The sequence below is a fragment of the Pygoscelis adeliae genome, unplaced genomic scaffold (assembly GCF_000699105.1).
Source record: "Pygoscelis adeliae isolate BGI_AS28 unplaced genomic scaffold, ASM69910v1 Scaffold48, whole genome shotgun sequence".
Taxonomy (NCBI): Eukaryota; Metazoa; Chordata; class Aves; order Sphenisciformes; family Spheniscidae; genus Pygoscelis; species Pygoscelis adeliae.
In genome coordinates this window covers 2,026,174-2,044,462 of record NW_008825618.1, presented here as the reverse complement: position 1 = coordinate 2,044,462, position 18,289 = coordinate 2,026,174, and the positions used below count along the sequence as shown (strand labels likewise).

The 18,289-nt window shown below is 38.5% G+C and overlaps 1 protein-coding gene across 1 annotated transcript in view; it reads right to left on the bottom strand.

Moving 5' to 3' along the window:
• The window catches only part of PCCA (propionyl CoA carboxylase, alpha polypeptide), a 299,399-nt gene that overhangs the window by 47,605 nt on the left and 233,505 nt on the right, over positions 1-18,289 (bottom strand). Inside the window, exon 22 of the mRNA XM_009333370.1 lies at positions 12,787-12,840. Within this exon, the coding sequence (XP_009331645.1) occupies positions 12,787-12,840 (54 nt within the window). The remainder of the gene's footprint in view (positions 1-12,786; positions 12,841-18,289) is intronic.

Below are 18,289 nucleotides of genomic sequence, written 5' to 3'. Positions count from 1 at the left end.
ATGGAAATGAGCCAGCAACCATAATCCTAATAATAAAGAAAAAAATCTGTAACTAGAAGAGCAAAGAACAAACCACTGAACCTTCAGATCATGGAGGGAAATTAGACAGCGTTGATACTGTTTTTCTAATTCTTACCTTCTCAGCGAACCCTCATGTTATTGAGGCATGCAAATAAGATTCTTGAAGTCATGCAATTTTTCTCTCTCTAATAACTTACTTACCATCCAAAAGAGAAGTGGTGAACTTACACACATCTACAAAAACCATGCATTTACTTTTTAGCATTTAACCGTGACATGGTTATAAAGTGTTTACTGGGCAGGGGGGGAAGCCCTCTGTTTTGTATACAGATTCCCTTTGCTTGACACTTTGCCTCTGATATTCTGTTTCCTGCGTACCCTGCATATGTTTCTATTAAAATCTTTATTCCTTCAGGGCACTAATGGTAGACTGTTTGAGAGTTCAATTCATCTCTGGTGATAATCTCTTCTTAAACCTTCTCTACAGCTTCCATCATTGCCTTCCAGCTGGATTTTGACAGGTTAAGAGGCTCCAACTTGCCAGAGCTCTCTTGATCTTCAAACCTCTACAACACTACCAGTGCATTCTGCTCCATGCCTGTGTTTCCACCACAAGCGTCCATCCTTTTTCAGATTAGAAACGGAGCTTCTGACCTCTCCTCAACTGGATACTTCTCAGTGCAGTCATACAACCTCTTGTAAAGGACGATTATTCCCTTTTACACTCAGCATTACCACATACCTGGAATTGCTTGTCCTGATTTTCTCCATCTATATTACCTCTGTGTCACTGCCCTGTAAAGCCTTCAGGGACACCCAAGAATTTGCAAAATCACTGAATACATCGCAAGATGTGGAGTTGTGGAGTCCTTAGAGATATTCAAAAGCCAGATGGACACAGCCCTCATCAGCCTGCTCTAGTTGACCCTGCTTTGAACAGGCAGGGGGTGTGTGGTCCTGTCCAACCTCTAATATTCTATGACTATGAGAGTCTTCTCTGGTCTCTCCAAGAGCGTGAGTGTGTTTGTACAGTTACTTCACATGTAACATTACGTTTCTACTTGGCTATTTAAGATAAATTAGGAAACAGTAACATTCTGGGTTTTCATTTTGCCTGCAGCATGGTGAGAAATGTTTCAAGGGCAGAGAAGCTCACTGCCTCTCTTGCACCTTGAGATGCTTCCCAACTTCTCGAAGGTATCTTCTGCTTTACAGGAAACATTAGTACAGTTTGTGCCTCGTAAAAGCCACCACTTGATGCTATAAACCAGAATATTTCCATCATCACATACTCCTTTTCTAAGTCACTGTGTCAAAAACGGGCTGTGGGACAGATGCCTTTCAGAATGTAGCCGTGATCTTGATGCGGTGTCGAGATCTGGCTTTGGTACAGCGACCACATTGGGTTGTTCTGCTTGCTGAGCATTTGTTAAATGTTAACAGTGGGCTTGGAACTTACAAGGCTAAGGGAGGGCTTCCCTGCGGCTCTTTTATAACTAAAAGATAAACCTAGGGAGAAAAAAACAAAATAACACAAAACCCTCGCAAAAAAACAAGGAACGCCCAAAGACTTGTAACAGAACACCAATGTAAGTGTTTTAAAATTCAAACATCTTTGTTTTTCCTCATATGAAGACTGACATCAAAGAAAGCAGCGAGAGTTGGTTCTGAGGGCATGTGAGGAGAAATTGCTCTGAAGGAGGGAGGAGAAGGAGGTAGCAGTGGAAACACAGGACATCACCACAGCTTTCCTACCTAAAGGGCTTTTCGGCCTTGATGGAATATTCCCACATCCCACTCAGTGCTGCTGTGTCATATACGCTGAAGCTCTTTGGCACAGGGGCAGTTTGTTTTCACTGTCCTTACAATAGTGCGGGCCTTTCCTTCTCATCCGCATTGCCCTGACCTCCCTTTTCTCCCTCCCTCCCCCCAATCAAACAATTATCATCAGATGCAGGAAGAACCTTGTTGTGGTTCTGCTGCTCATAACACAATTTGCTATGCGAATACTTCCTGCGCACCCTGCCAACATGGCATCTCTCCAAGACATAAGACTGGTGTTTGGGAGATGGTCACACAAGCATGATACTTCCTACTACAACTGCTCTGCCCTTCACCTTCCTTCGCCTTACTGTGGGCAAGGGCTATAAATACCAAATGGCATGAATGAAACGAAGATGGAGGCTGCCTGTACCAGTATGAGTGTTTGCAGCAGTGTGGATTGCTGTCCTTCAGATAAGCAGGGATGCACAAGATCTTTGTTAAAATGTCATTAATGTAATTTTCAATGTACTTTACACAGAAGAGAATTTATGTGAAACTTTAGTTTCGTAAAAAGTGAAATAAACTGTCTGTTCCTGCTTGGTAAATTCAGTTCCCCTATTACTTGCATAGAGCCTTAAATGAACACTGGGAAAATTTCCAGAGCTTCGAAACATCAATTGAAGGCTAATATTAGATTTTACATGCAATGAATAAACTGGACCCAGACACTGTAAGATACAATAGGGACAAAGGAAAGACTTTTGTCTTACAAGAGTCCCTGGTGTTCTCTGTCTGTAGTACTTGTATGTTAACTCCAGTAGCTGTATGACTTGCTGATGCATAGCAATTTTTCTATGGTTTATTCTTATCCTCAAATTTCTCCTAAATGCTACTTACAGAACAACATGAGAGTTAATGTCAGATTAATAGTAATACCTCTCTTCTCAACCCATGTATCTAGCAAAAAAAACCAAGTACACCTAAAAAAACTTGATGCAGGAAATACACAAGAGAAGCAATCTGAGAAAAGATGGAGAAGACAAACATAGCAGAAAAATCAAAGAAAGGATGACTAGAAAGAACAAATGAAATATCAAGAAAAAGAAGATTTGACATGGCATATGACAAAATAATATAAGGCTTTGGTGATGAAGACAGGAGGACTGAACTTCATGTATAAAGCAATAAATCCTACCAAAAGAGGCAACACAGATGCAGACCATTTTAAAGACAGCATAGTTGAACACATACTCTGGAGTCCATGAAAGGCATCTGCAAAGAGGAACTGAAACCAGTTCTAGTTAAGAGACAAATGCATAAGCCAAGGGTTTCAGTTGTGGGAACAAAAAAGTATGGAACGCAAGTAAAAGCCAACTGAGTGCATGATGACAGCACTTAGGGCCCCACATCGGCTTCCTACCTGCTTCAAAGCACCGTGCAGTGTGTTAAGTTTGACCTCTGACATGGTCTGCTAGTTGGCCTTTCCCTCAGTGATGGTCCTAGCAGTAGAGCTATTTTAGTTCACAGACAGCCAAAATGCAACGAAACGGAAAAGTCAAAAAATTAGAGTTATTTCATCGGTTTGTGAACTTAATTACATATCCTACTGTTTACTCATCTTTTGTCACGTATCCCGGTGCTTTAACAATGGGAAAACAAAATTCACTAAGGTAATTTACAGGAATCTCTTTATTTGAACTTAGGATATAACCCACAGTAATTATGAGCAGTGTGTGGCAATATTTTCACTATTTAGGACAGGAAGTGAAAAATACCAAACACATCTAAAATTGCATTAGGGATTTGTGCAGACAGAAGGTAATTACACAAAGTGGACTTTGGCCAAGATTCTCAGAATATGAAACAATCTCAGAACCTTGTGGAAATTACCATGGGAACTTTAATGATATGTGGGCTAAATCTTCGTTTAAATCGTCCTAAAAAAGATGCCTTCTCTAACAGCACATTGTCCCTTTGCTATACGGATTGACAGCACCATCATACTCCAAAATTAGATGGTACGTCCAACACTACAGCTCACAAGTGGAAAAATACCAACAAACCAACCAAAAAAAAACCCCCAAAGCACAGTCATTTAAAAAATAGACCAGGAGTAGACATCTCGAGTGTTTCACATGCACAGAATTACTTGCTTCCCCCTCTAACTTATTTCAGATTAGTAAGAGATCTCTTATTTTAGGTCAGTGCTATGACAATGGAAGTATGCCAACGTAACCTTCATTTTCTTAATTAGCATTTAACAAGAAGTTTGTCCTCCTCTAGAAATATTTCCTTCCATAAGGAAGAATAACCTTGAACAGAAGACAGAACTAAGCCAAGGAGAGGAGAGAAATGAAACTGAAGCTCCCGATATATTTACATGCCTTTAAAATAGATTTATTTACATACCCTGAAAATGTAAATAAAATAGATCTGAGTAAAAAAATGACTTCATCTCCCAGAAACAAGCACAGCACTGTTTCTGTATTCATAACTACTCTGGGGAAAACCAACCACATAGAAAGTACCTCTTTTACACATGCTTCCTACCATGGACCATGTGCTCATGTAACTCATTGTTTATCTAGTCTGGAAACAAAAATGCCACGAAAAAGGAATCACAAGGCAGATGGCTGGTTTCACTAATCTGACCCTATTTCTTCCAAGTAAATCTAGTCTACAGTAGTGATGCCCCAAATAAGCCACCATTCCTATAATACTTAGATTTGCATATTTAGGTTAGAAATGCGCGGCATTGCTGGATTAAGACTTTCCCCCAGTAAAACAATGCTTTGTCATAAATTCTACTCCAGAGACCATGCCGATTCTTAAACCAGACGAGTCCACACACTGAAAACCTGAGTGGAAGCACGCTCGCAAAACATTCTTACCAACGCTCACCTCTATAGCTGAAATGCGTTTGGAAGTTTCCTTCTACTCTACTGAAACCCGACCGTAAAGAGTGACAAATGCAAAGATTCTCTCTGTAGCCGCCCCCATGATAACAGATGACAAGATGCAGCACAAGCTTCATCTCTTGCTAATTAAACGAATCAATTAAGAGACTATTGTTGCAACTGTGTAACTGCTGTTCTATAGTGGCAATAACAACCCCACGGGGAGGTCTTTTACTACATTAAAATGCTGTCCTCCACAACTCCATTTGATATTATTAGAAACAGTTTTTTGTGTCTTGCTGTCATATTAGTAGCAAAGGCAAATTATGGAAATATGTAGACCAGAATGGTCCCAGTATGAGATCAGGTTTGGTTTTCAGCCTCCAAGGGAACAATTGCTGAAATTCCAAAGTTCCCTAAAGTTCTTTAATGGAACTGATAAATCTATCAGCACAGCATCCATTTAGATTCTAGGTAAGGGTCACATATTTGCATACGTTCCTGCTAAGCTGATACAATTCAACTAGATAAATTATCATATTAAGTTTACCCTCCTGAGTTGAACTGATGGAGTTCAAAATTGTTTTCGATGGTTGTCATTAATCGCTGTTACATCCTAAATGCTCACTTTGAAATCTAATTGTGTTGGTGTACCAAGGGTCATATTAATAGCATTTTTAATGTTCAATCTTTGTAAAACATGTTTATTTTACTGATATTACCACTGAAGCCTAGAAGACTAATGAGAAACAAAGTATATTTATTATCAATAAAAACTTCATTTAAAATTTACATTCAGAGATTTAAATTAGCTTTACTAACTTCATCATGCCTTTGTTTCATTAAGATTCCTGGTTAAGCTTCAAAGCCATATAAATTAATACCTCCTAAACAGTTCCTGGGTATATGCCAAAGTTGCAGCCATCAAAAAGCTGTTTAAAAACATGGGCTACACATATGTTTATTACTTGGCAGTAGACATCATCTTCAGAAGAAAACACTAGATCTTCCCTATGAGGTAACAGTCTTGATATAGTTAAAAAAACCCACCAATACTTCTTTGGCCAAACAAAGCAACTAATAATTATTTCAACACTGGTAAATCTTAGTCTACTGAAAGAAATCACTTGAGTTACCTTTGGGTAACCTGTCCACTTGTGTTCCAAGAAGTAACACGCTAACCAACCAAGTTCAGTCCTTGTCCTTAAAGGATTACTGAGCTCAATAAGAAAGACACTTGTCAAATGAAGTATGGAAAATCAGAAATCCTTATTTTTCCATTTGCTTATTTCCGGAGGATAAGGGGCATAATTTATTATAAGCAAAGACTAGTACACTACAGATAGCACACGCACTACAGAATCCACCAACATTAAGGACGTTTAGGGGAATTCTGACCTACTTATGATGTTATCACACTTTTTTTTTCTCTGCAAATTGAAACTCTAATTGAACACAGAAGAAAAGGCCAAGATGAAAAATGAACAAATAAAAAGCAAAACATTAGAATCTCAATATAATAGCCCATTTCCAGTCTGGTTTTGTAAGAAAGCAAGGCTTACAATCCAGATTTCTGCCTCTCAATCCCCATCCCCAACTCATTCCATTTAATTATCCCATTTGCACCCACATACACTATTTTAACCTGCTGATCGATTTCAACCAAATTTGAAGAAAAGGTAGGTAAGTCCAACTATCTATAAGTATTGTAGGAACCGTAACTATGTTTCCACAAATCTTCTGAAGAGCACTGGCTGTGTTAAGGAGACAAGAGACCTCGATCCATACTCCAGCTGAGGGAAATTTGGCAGCAGCCAGTGGGCCAGCCAGCATGCTCACACTGGCCATCCAACAAGCACATATGCAGCTTCAGCTTCACCTTGACACCACCACCTCTCGCTCAAGGAGGTCTCAGGCAAAGACTACAAGAAGTTGTTCTGTGGGAACTTGTGGCACTTCTGGTTTCTTTTAAGTCACAGAAGCAAAATTCAGAAAGAACCCCAAGCGCTTTCTTATTTCTCTTTCCAAAGGAATCCTGAGCAAGATTCCCAAAATAATCAAAGTGATTTTAGGACATGGCTTTTGGTAACACCGCTATTTCTAAATCTCAGGTGCTTTTGAGTTTGCCTCCAATGGACAGCTTTAATATATTCACTATACCTTCTGCTTTAAAACATACAAATATATAACAGAATTGAAATGAGAATGGCATACGCAGCTGTGTGGTTCCACCCGATCATCCATATCCCATGAGCTGGAACAATTCTCATTGACCAGGCCTAATGATGGGCCGAAGTGTCACTACTTTCATAAGTGAAATCCTTGTTGCATGAATTACCCACTTGCTGCAGAATACTGCAGCAGCTTGTAGCCAGTCTCAGGATTCTCACCGCCCGTGTTCAAAAGGGACTTGCAGAAGCTAATGCTTCCAGAAGCTACACGTTTTTCCTAGTGTCACCTTCTGCACTACTGACGATAGCTCTCCTACTAGAAGCACTGTGGTTCACAATGCCTCTGAAGCTGGGTGGAAAGAAAAAAATCTATACAACAGTAGAATTCCCTTTGGATCAGCAGGGGCCCTAATCTTAAGGCTTGTGAAAAGGAAGAGCAAAAAAACCATTTTAAAAAAAGACATTACCTTGCAAAATAAACACCTACTGGACCATATTTATTTTCTTGTGGTTAATACTCTACATATTCTAATAAATACAACCTTTGTAATCTCTGCGGGTTTTCAACCAATGTTTGAAAGTCTGCATAAATCTTCAGTATCTAGTTTCAGAAGTTTCACATATAGAAAGAAAAGCAGAAAAAAAGAAAACCTGTTAAGAACTGCAAAGATTTGTAAGGGTGAAAGAGGCAGGTTGTTAAACATTTGTCATTGTGAGCTAAATCAGACCCATACAGTCAAAGCTTCCATCTTTATTGCTATTTAATTGGTCTTTGTAAGAATGCAGGGGGAAAGGAAAAAGGAGGAAGCTGTCCGGAAGCTGATGAGATTATATACAGACTGAAAAGTTCCAGGACAATTTGTAAGCCTCAGTAATGGGACAGAAAGTTGGAAGTTTGCTGTTGAAGCAAAAGCAGACAAGTCATGGCAGGAGGGAGCAGGAAGGGGAATCAGCAGTGAAAAGTAAAGTTAGTATACTGACCTGCAGCTCCTAGGATTACCTTAGATACATAAATGATGAATATGCAATAAGCCAGGGAGCAAAGGCAAAGATTTTGAGGAATGCCTCAATGTAAAGCTCTCCATTTCTGACCAACTTCATAAACAACATACATAACTAATAACCCTGACGGTGTACGAAACATCCTTTTGCCAATCTCTCTGGAAGTAGCTAAAGAACAATCAAAAAGTCATTAATATTGAGTGATCACTACTGTACTAGAAAGTATGCCAACTATGCTAAAAAGCATGGCCAGGGCTTGACAGAGACTAGTTTTCCTAAATCCAGTGTTCTCAACCTGGAATTTGCATATCTGGTTGCGGCAGTGGGTCTCTGGACTCTTTTAAATGGGTCTGCAAAAAGGCTGAAGAACAGAAAGCGTAGCATTAACAGGCTAATAGTAATCATAAGAGAGCATAAGCCTCCACAGCAAAACTTCAAATGTTTTGTAAGTCAAAGGTGGCAAAAAGCACTCCATCAGGGATGAGACTGAAGCAATGGAAAAACCTCCAGTGAGAAGGCTGAACCAAGAAAACAGCGCTAGGAAACTCAGAAGCACCTAAACACGGCCTGATCCTTAGGCCAGAGCAATTCCACTCTGTTCCACGTGGGTTCCTATATTGTGTTCACCACTGAAGGAATGTTGTCAAGTGATATACTGAGCAACATGACTAACATCTGTCACATACATGTTCTTTCATCCTTCCCCTGAGGAAAGAAATAACTGGTTTGCTCTGTATTGCTGCTCTGATGTTAGAGAACCAAAGATCAAAGAAATGGCACAAATGACGAGCAGAGGATAGTGAAATTTTCCACTGTGGCTGGCGACTTCTCACTGTCTGGCACTGTCTCTTTTGAGGAAAGTGTTCCACTGGGCCAGCAGAGCGTTGCCTGCAAGCATGGCCTGCAGCCCAAAGCTGACAATGACGTTATGCAATGATGCAATGGAGCCAGGCCACTCACTATCTGAGCATACAGACAGTATTTCTTTGTTCGAAATTCTACACAGAGGCCATTACACACAGTATAGAATAAGCTTAATGCTTCCATAATTGTCTGTAGTTCTATATATACTTGCAGCTTTCTTAGCGTGAAAGGCCGCCTGCCCAGATGTATTTCATTGCTGAAGTCCAGCTGACAGAGGCGTGAATAACCAACAAATGACTGGGGCCATCAGTGGGCCAGCAAAAAACATTCCTCTCGCGTACGAGAACAGAAGGTGAAACAAAGAGACAAGAGACACGACAGAAACTGGAGGCTGACTAGAAAGAGAGGAATGAAGGGTGGACTTCAGTCCTCTGAAAAGACTACTCAAAACATACAGCCTCTGCAAACAACTGCAGAGGCTGAAGCAGAAGCTCTGATGTATAGATCTTAGTATTTTTCTATAGATCTTTGTTTGTTACAAATCTATTTCTGTGAGCTGCCTACACACAGGAGACAACCCATAAAGGACCGCCTCCTTGTTTTCTGGTACTCTTGCTTTTGGGCATTGTTTTGGACATTAATCTGAAGCATGGATTATCTTGTTTCCTTTTTCTTTGTACAATATATAGCACAATAAGATTCCTTGGTGTTACAGTAATGCTATTAATAAATACACTACCTGAATAATTCTAGCTTTAAGTGGCAGAATAGCAGGACTCCATCAGCAAATGATATCTAGTCATGTCTACCAGAGAGGAACAATGAGTAAAAACTCATATAAAGTCTCAATTACAGCAATAACCCATGATCTGTTCTGAAATAATTTAATTAGGACTCAAAATGTTATCATGCCAAGAAAATTAAACCAAATCAGTGTAGTTTCCCATTCACCAATCATTTCTTACAGCAAAAAGTACATAAAAGTTGCTTGCTCCTCAGGCAGAAACATCCTTGTACGTCCTCCAATAGCACGAGTCCTATATCAGATTGGAGACTCCTAACCCTCTACCGAAAAACAATTCAGAGAAAATAAGCTATCTAATGCCACTACAATTTTAAGAGAAATGCGCAAGTAGCAAAGAATTTCTACTCATGATGAGAAACAAACAAAAATATTATTACAAATCCATGTAGACACCCAAATGATGCTAACAGCGTGCACTCAAAGCTATGATTTCACTGGGGAAAGCAACGTGATTTTTCTTGTTCTCCTCTAAAACAACAGAAATATGCTGCTACACTAACAGAAACATTTGTCCTACTGTCTACATGTTTACCATATGTTACGCAGCAGAATTCATATTAAACTGTTGTCTTTCTGCTGCAAAGTAGTTTTCTCTGTCCTTCACCTAGCTAACTGGGACAGCAAGGAAGTTTCTAATAGAGAAGCATACCTTTCACTTCTCCTCAGTGTCAAACTGGCTTCCTGAAGCAGGGGCTTGTGTTTTATCAAAAACCAGCAGTAGAATTTTTTCTACTGTCCAATGTCAAAAAATCAAGTGAAGCCATTTATCGAAGCTGATGCCCTCCTGACAAGCCAGGGAGCTGTGCTCCTGATCAGCTGGTTCTAAAAATGCGTTCTGATGGACAGGTCAGCGGTGTGTATGCTCAGTAGCACCACGCTGCCTGCCACCACTGAAGGGCCATCAACATTTGCCCCTGTCAAAAGTAACACAGAATGCTCAAAGCTATCCCTAATGTTTTCTACAACGAAAAAAAAGAGCAGAGTAAGAATTTAACAAGCTGTTTATTACGTTGGTAACAATATATTATAATAATAATGAGGAATCAAGAGTTTCTTGCTGCTAAATATTCCTTTCAAACACTTACTCTCTTGACTGCACTTCTGTGTTAGCAAAGGTTTAGTAAGAGATACGTAATGGTGATCCCAAAATGTATTTCAAGGACCTTCATTAAGATGATATTCTTTTCCTCGTTTGAACATTTACATTTGTGTATGTGTACACATACACATGCAGGTACACACACATAGACTGTGTATCTATACGTCTAGGCAATTTGTAGGGGATATCATTGTAAGGAAAACCCATCCTTCCCCCCCATTACCTGAGCTGAGTGTATTAAGTCGAAATCAGAAGAGTACAAGGATGTTAAAGGAGCGAAGGACAAATTAAATAAAGGGACTTAGGGGAAAGGAGGACAGTAGGCTAGAGGAACCGATAGGAATACAGGTGCAGACTCTGGCTTGGATTCTGTGGGAAAACTGGTATCGGAGCAAACCCTGGGAAGCAGACTTCATTACTGCTTCTCTACCCTGCTCGCTGAAGTTCTCTCTCTGGGTTTGATCAGCAAGACATGTGCATAACTTACATTAAATAAAAAATTGTGGATAGAGTACTACAGGCTTTTCTGTTTAGTCCTCTTGAGAATTTTAGTCGTAATCACATACTTGATTTCCCAAAATAACTAGGATCCAATAAACACACATGAGCTAGTCAGTAAGATCTGATATATATTACAATCCATTAGCTGTTTCATCATCAATTTTTTAAAGCTAAAAGCACATCAATACTGTACCCTCTTTTGTCTTCTTTTGCTGTTGCGCAAGGCCCAGCACAAGAGTTCTAGTCTGTAAGTGAGGCCCCAGGGCACTTCTAACATATGAATACAAAATGTTTTCGTATCTAACTTAACAAAAAAATTAATTTTTAATGTCACTAAATACACAATCAGAATTTTCTCTGCTATAGCACCCACTTACAGGGGATCAATTAAAATCTTTTCAGTATTATCTTACCAAGTTCCATTTGTGTTTATATCTTATCTACTTGGAGTAATTATTTTCCTCTCACACAAAGACTATCAGATCAGTCAGCTAGCAGCAATCTTGCATATGCAGGATGCAACTCCAGAGCTGAAGCATCATTACAAATACAATAGTACAGAACAAAACTTCTATTTTGTGTCTTATTTGTAACTGCTGCTTTGCTTGATATTGAATAAGACAAATAAATGAATATGCATATATAGAGATATATTTATAGAAGCAAAAAATATTAGGGGCACTTTTCATCTCTGAAAAACAACATGCAAGCCTACAGGTATTCTTGTTAAGTTTACACCTGCCATGTTATACCTCCCAAAAAATGGCTTCATAGGACTCGCAGAAGAACTAATCACAAGTAAGTAGAATGAAAGCATTATCATTTGCAATCTTAATCTACTTTTGTCCAAAACCTTTAGTGCACAGAGATGTCAGGACTAAATTCTAATGGGAACGTTTCATTCCTAGGCTTTTCACTGTTAATGTCACTACAGGGAAACCTGTTGGCAGCAATCAGGACAACTTGCTTTAGAGGATACTTCAATTTTATTTCATTTTCAGAACTATTTTTAGGTGTATAAGGAACTCGGAAAAATTCAAGTACTGCATTTTAATCATGCAGATCATGGAATCCGATGCTGCTTCAATCACATATATGTTTATCAGCATCCATCACCTAACACAAAACTTTAGTTTCTATATTATACGTGATTGCTCAAGATAATAGCAGATGAACAAACTATTTTATTGAGTAAATTCTGTCCAATGGTGTAAAATCTGATTAGGATTTTAAACATACTTCTCTCCAACAAACAGAATCTGGGAGAACCACAGAACACTTTGCATCACTAGACAGTCTTTCGATAAGACAGTTACTGACCTGCCTCTGGGATGTGAGGGTATGTGGTATGGTGAAGCAACAGAGATCAGAAAGTTGAGGTGGTGGGGAAGAGTGGGTTTGATCCTGATGCGGATCAAACCTGAGCATGTTACAATAAACTTACAAGTCTACAACCAATTACTCTTAAATACTGTGCACTGTGCCTTGGAAGTTAGCTTCAGAAATTTGCCTAAATTCAGCTGTTAAGCTCAGAATATTTACACATAATACTAACCTTCACAAATACAAGCATAAATGTGCTGCCAGTGTCATTTACCTATTTTCTGTTTAGATTATATTCTTCTACCAGCATAACCCTTGACAATAGTTATACATACTTACCACTGTGCCTAGAAACTGAATGCTTGTATCTCCAGAGGCGTTCCGAGAAAGCCGCTGAAAAAAACAGATGTAAAAACTGATTAGAAGCTTCTCTGGAATTCGAAACCATTCCATTTTCTTTCTGTCGCATCACTGTAAAGTAATCAAAACTAATTGAGTACACAAAACTATACATAAAACAGATAAAATATAATTATTTCCTTCAAGAATTTCAGTACTAGAAGTCTAATTCATACTTCAGCTCAGGTTTTGGTTTTGTTTCAGTCAACTCAATAAAATTTATTTCTGAAGAACAATGAAAACAAATACGGCCAAGTACAACACAGAACAACCTTGGGCTTGCAGAAAGATGAATGTCACGAATAATGAAGCTTTTGCCATCACTAAACATTTGTTATTCTGTATTCCTGTTACTCACATTTAGTATTATCTTCATTCTCTCCTAATGGGAAACATTTTAAACTTTTTAAAATGCAAACCTCCAATGATGCTGCTTTGAAAACAGGAAAAAAAAAATGACCTTATGAAATGTCTGATCACCTACTGTGGTTCAGGAGTTGACTGAAGTTATTAAACAGTCTTCAAATATTACATTGTCAGTAAGCCACAGGACAATGCAAAAGAAAATATGTTATTGATTTAGCACAGTATTATCCGTAATCTAAATATGCAAAATGCACGAAGAATTCTTTCTTCTTGTGAATCGTCGTCTCCTTCAACGTGAAAAGTTCTTTCTCCCTTTGTCTTTCTGCTGTTTAATTACGGCACATATAGACCCAAAATCAGGGCCCTAGTCACGGAACGCAGCCCTAATGCTTAACACAATGCCAGGCGTACATACAAGTACAGGAGCACAGATTTGAGAAGGTGAGTATAAATTGCAAAGACAGAGCTGCACTGAGATCTTCAGCATTTTAAAAACAACGAATCCTAGGAACAGGGCTGCAAACCATCCTCAGAGATCTTCTAAGTCTAGCAACCCTGGCAGAATCGAAACACACCCGTGTCACTCCCAAACGATGTGTCTAACCCATTCTTAAAACTTTCAGTTGCAGAGATTTCACAGTCTCCCTAAGCAATTTATCCCAGTGTTCAGCATCCTTATCATTAGGAAGTTTTTTCATAATACCTGACTAAAATAACCCTTACTGCAACTGCAGCACATTAATTCTCCTCTTCTTCATCATAGACAGGAAACACAGATTATTCCCTTTCTTTTTACAGCTACCTACAAGTATGTGAAGAGCCATTATCACGGCTCCCTTTAGTCTTCTCTTCTCTAGACTAAATGAGAAAGTGCTATACAACAATAGCTAGATATCGCCCGAAACAATTTTAATAGCAATAAATTAAATCCTGGTCCCTTTTCAATAATGGTGCATATTCCTCAGCTACACTTTATGAAGTAATAATTACTACAACCCAAACATGCTTATTTTTTGACTTAACAGGTCACACACTGACACTGCAATCTGTACAATCATATGAAAACAAAGGATGATGTGCCAAAGCCTGACATATTTCAACAATAACGATTAATGGAATGGAAAATATGGGAAATAAAATTTCATACAAAACCTGACGTTTACTTTTATAAAGGAAACAGGAATATACACTTTTCCCACAGTCTAGGATAAACACAATCAGGTTTTGGAAACCACAAAGAAGAACAAAGTACCGGCTGCCTACAATGAATGAACTGCATGCCAAAACAAACAAGTCCCAACCACTTGATAAGCTGTCAGAAAATGGCAAGCCGAAAAAAATTAAAGGATTTAATTTCTTTTTTTCCTGGAATGCCCTCCACCCTCGTTAGAGTTCTGTCACTTATTGTGCTACCCTTTTGTCCACTTTCAAGGGTCATTAGAGACCTTTTCATGTCCTAATAAAAATTCCATTTTTTTTGGCTAATCTCCCCATCACACAGAAAAACACAACTTAAAAAACAAAACAAAACAATAAAAAGGAAAAATAGAGCCCTTTTGTCATTTTCTTTAAAGGCTTTCAAAGTAAAGCCAGGTATCTTGACAACTTGACTTATTTCTCACAACTGAAAAGCAAATCATTGAAGTCTTTCCTCACACAGATTCTCTTTACTCACAATTAAATAAGCTAGCATAGCAATAACCAAGCCCTTTCAAAAATAATTTAATAAAGCCAAATATGTACATATATCAAGAAGGCACCTTCTAAAGCCATAGTCTCAAGACAAGACAAAGATATAAGCAGCCTTTTTCCTGCTCTGACGCTGTTGAAGTGCACTGGTATCACTGTATGGTAAATCCCCACTGCTACTGTTTGCTGTGTCCAAAATACAAAGCATTACATTCATTTGTCGATAGCATCAAGAGTCAGCATCAGCACTAAAATCCATCTCTTGAATTAACAGCCAGTGAGGGGGGGAATAAATAAATAATGGGGAAGGTGAGGAAAATCGTTAACAAATGGAGAGAAAAAGAAAATTCCTTTCTGGGTATATTTCAAAAAACAAAAACAAGAAAGAAAGGTAGATAAATACTCCAAGTCACAAAACATATGTTACATCAAGACCAAAAAGAGAACTGCCAGGCTTTTGAGAACCATGTTACAAAAGAAGTCAGCACATTATCATAATTAATGTTTCAAATTACAGTTGTAAATAAATTTCAGCTGTTAGATGTGATTAGATTTTTTGAAGCATATTGAAAGGAGTTATTTCTGTTCCACTGGTGGGCTTGTGTTCCTGGGATTTGTAAATGTAATTGATGTTTTCAAGAAAATGAAAGGACATGGTTAACAATTATTCTTTTATTTTCCACCTCTTTAGAAAAAGGACCAGTCTCCAGTTTCTCTTGTAAAGTTAGATATTTACATATTCTATACCTCATAATAGATGGTTTCATATTGCATGTGATAGCAGGAAAGTAATCAAATAGAGGTAACAAAAGAGAATAGCTAATTATATGCATTGTCATTGTTTTCCTAACAAATTGCAAATTATTTACTAGGAGGTTTACACCAAAAAGCAAGGGAAGTCTACCATTTGAACAAAGACAAAACAACACTGTATGTTTACCTGCCAATAGAGTAAAATTACATTGTTGGCATCAATTATGTGATCTTAGGCATAACCAATGCTCTTCTGGTTGATTCAACTCATAGAGCGTCAGACTAACTTAATTAGCATAATATTGAATTAAAAGTATAATTTTTTTCCTTATGGGAAAGTTACAAGCTAAATCAAATCTGAAAAAAAAAAAAAGAAATCACAACTTCAAAAAATCCATCTGCAGTCTCAAAGCTGTCAAATGGGTGTGTTACATAAATATTATATGTATTTTTGCACACACAGGTTACAGTATGTTATACTGCATATGCTATGTATATACAAACAAAATGCTTATATGCACATGTAAAAATAGGCAAGTGTATACAATCATACCAAATGAGTTTGATTTTCCTCCTCTATCTTAAGTGTACGCTATACCACAGTCATTTCACAAATAATCGTTTTAATCTGTAAATCCCAGTAAATTACCAGAGGTTAGTGTGATATGACTTTAAATTCTTCTGCTTTGCCATAGAAAATTATTTCCACTTAGTTGGGTATCAATGATCTATTCATCGTAAGATGCAGTAGGGTTACAATCAGCTTTGCATTAAGCCTGCAGTGGATGAGCACTTGCAGATAAAAACGATAACAACCTTTACATGAAGAAGGATAAAAAAGCTCAGCCAAACATAAAATATACATTACTGAAAGAGATTCTAAATCAACATAGACATTATTAGACAACAACAAGGTCTCAGAGTGTTTTCCACAAATCTTCTGGTATCTTGGGCTCCCCAAGCTACTGGAGGGGAGCAGCTGCTGGGAAGGAACGATACCAAAACAAAGAAACTCCAACAGACCAAAAGCGATTTTTTTGCTTTGCTTACACATGAAAAAGTAATGTGTCAAGTCAAAATGAATAGGAACTGGCAAAGGAAATCATGTATTAAAGTTTCCCAAACACATTTATCTTGAACTACTATATACCGCCTTTATTTGTTGAAAGTAAAGCTGGAGACCATTTGTTACAGAAAATGTACAGATTGTCACTTGGTCAAAGTTTTTCGCAACTTTTTCAAGCCATGGCATGACTACATTAACAGTTGGACAACATGTATCAGACTATACAGAACAAAAAACAAAAAACAAACCAAACAAACAAACAAAAGCCCAAAAAACCCACTGATAAGTATCCAAAATCATTACAGAAGACTATTGATAAAATTTTGAGTGAAACACTGTGATTTTCCAGCACAGTGCTGTTTTTCAGAATGCAGTTCTTGAAGCAATAGGGGCTGCATCTCAACTGCTCACTACCAGAAATTCTGAATATCTTATGCGATGAATTTCAAATGGAGAATGCTATTCACTTTTTGGCCAGTATTTATAAATTCCTGAAAATTCAACCTAGCAAAATACAGGTCAGAATCATCCCCAGACAGGTTTAATTAAAAAACAAATTATTCCCACAATAGGGAAGTCATGGGAAAAAAACCACAGTATTTTACCTTGTAAAGTTATAGCAGATTGATCTGCTAGTACCTCATCTATGAGATTTTGTGTACATGAGGGTGCTTGGACATCTGGAAAGCTCCATCATCCACCTATGTCACTCCCATCTTTGGAGCCCCACGGTTGGGTCAGGGAGGAGGAGAAAGCTGCAGAAGCAGCTGTGAAACCATGAAGTCATCTTCCAGTCAAAACATGAGGATTGGTTTGGCTTTATCAATCTCCTTTCCCTCTCCTCCTAGAACCTCTGCAGAAAGCAGAACTTCATTTCAGCACTCCCTTTCCGCTGTGCAAAATCCCAGAGAGTCCCATCAGTCCAGAGATGTGATCCCAGAGTAGCAACATGACCAAGCTTTCTTGTACGTTGGAACTGTTCACATTGCGCTCTATGTTCAGACTTGTGCAGCCTCGCAAGACTTTCCACTTAGGGGATCACTGCTTTTGTCACAATTTAGTGTTTTCTACTGGTGGTGCCATCATTTCCTCCCCTTAGTGTATTAAACTACAGATGGAAACTTAGCTCGATTTTGAGTGCTGCTCTACCCCTAGCCATTACCAGTTTTAGATTGCATTTCATAGTAAATGAAGCCCCAGTTAGCTGTTCTTCCTCAGGGCATGTCCACATTTTCCAGCTTCTTATAAGGGCAGCGGTCACCCAGTGGGGAACGAGATGGTCAAGACCTGCTGTGTATGAAGCATTTTGACACATGAAAGATTTCTAAGACTGGCTTAAATGGTACTATGCTGAAGTAGTCTTTCCCTTTAAAAGGGATCCTGCCAGGATGCCGAGGTACTGGCCTCCCCAGCACCTGTTGCAAGCTGCCCCAGTCCTTTCCCAGGGACTAAATGGAATCTGTTCCCAAACAGTACAATTACAGATGCTAAACACAGCATGAATGGCTTACAGGGCATCAATCCACATAAAGAAACTGCACCTTTGTAAGAGGCTGAGGTACCATATTA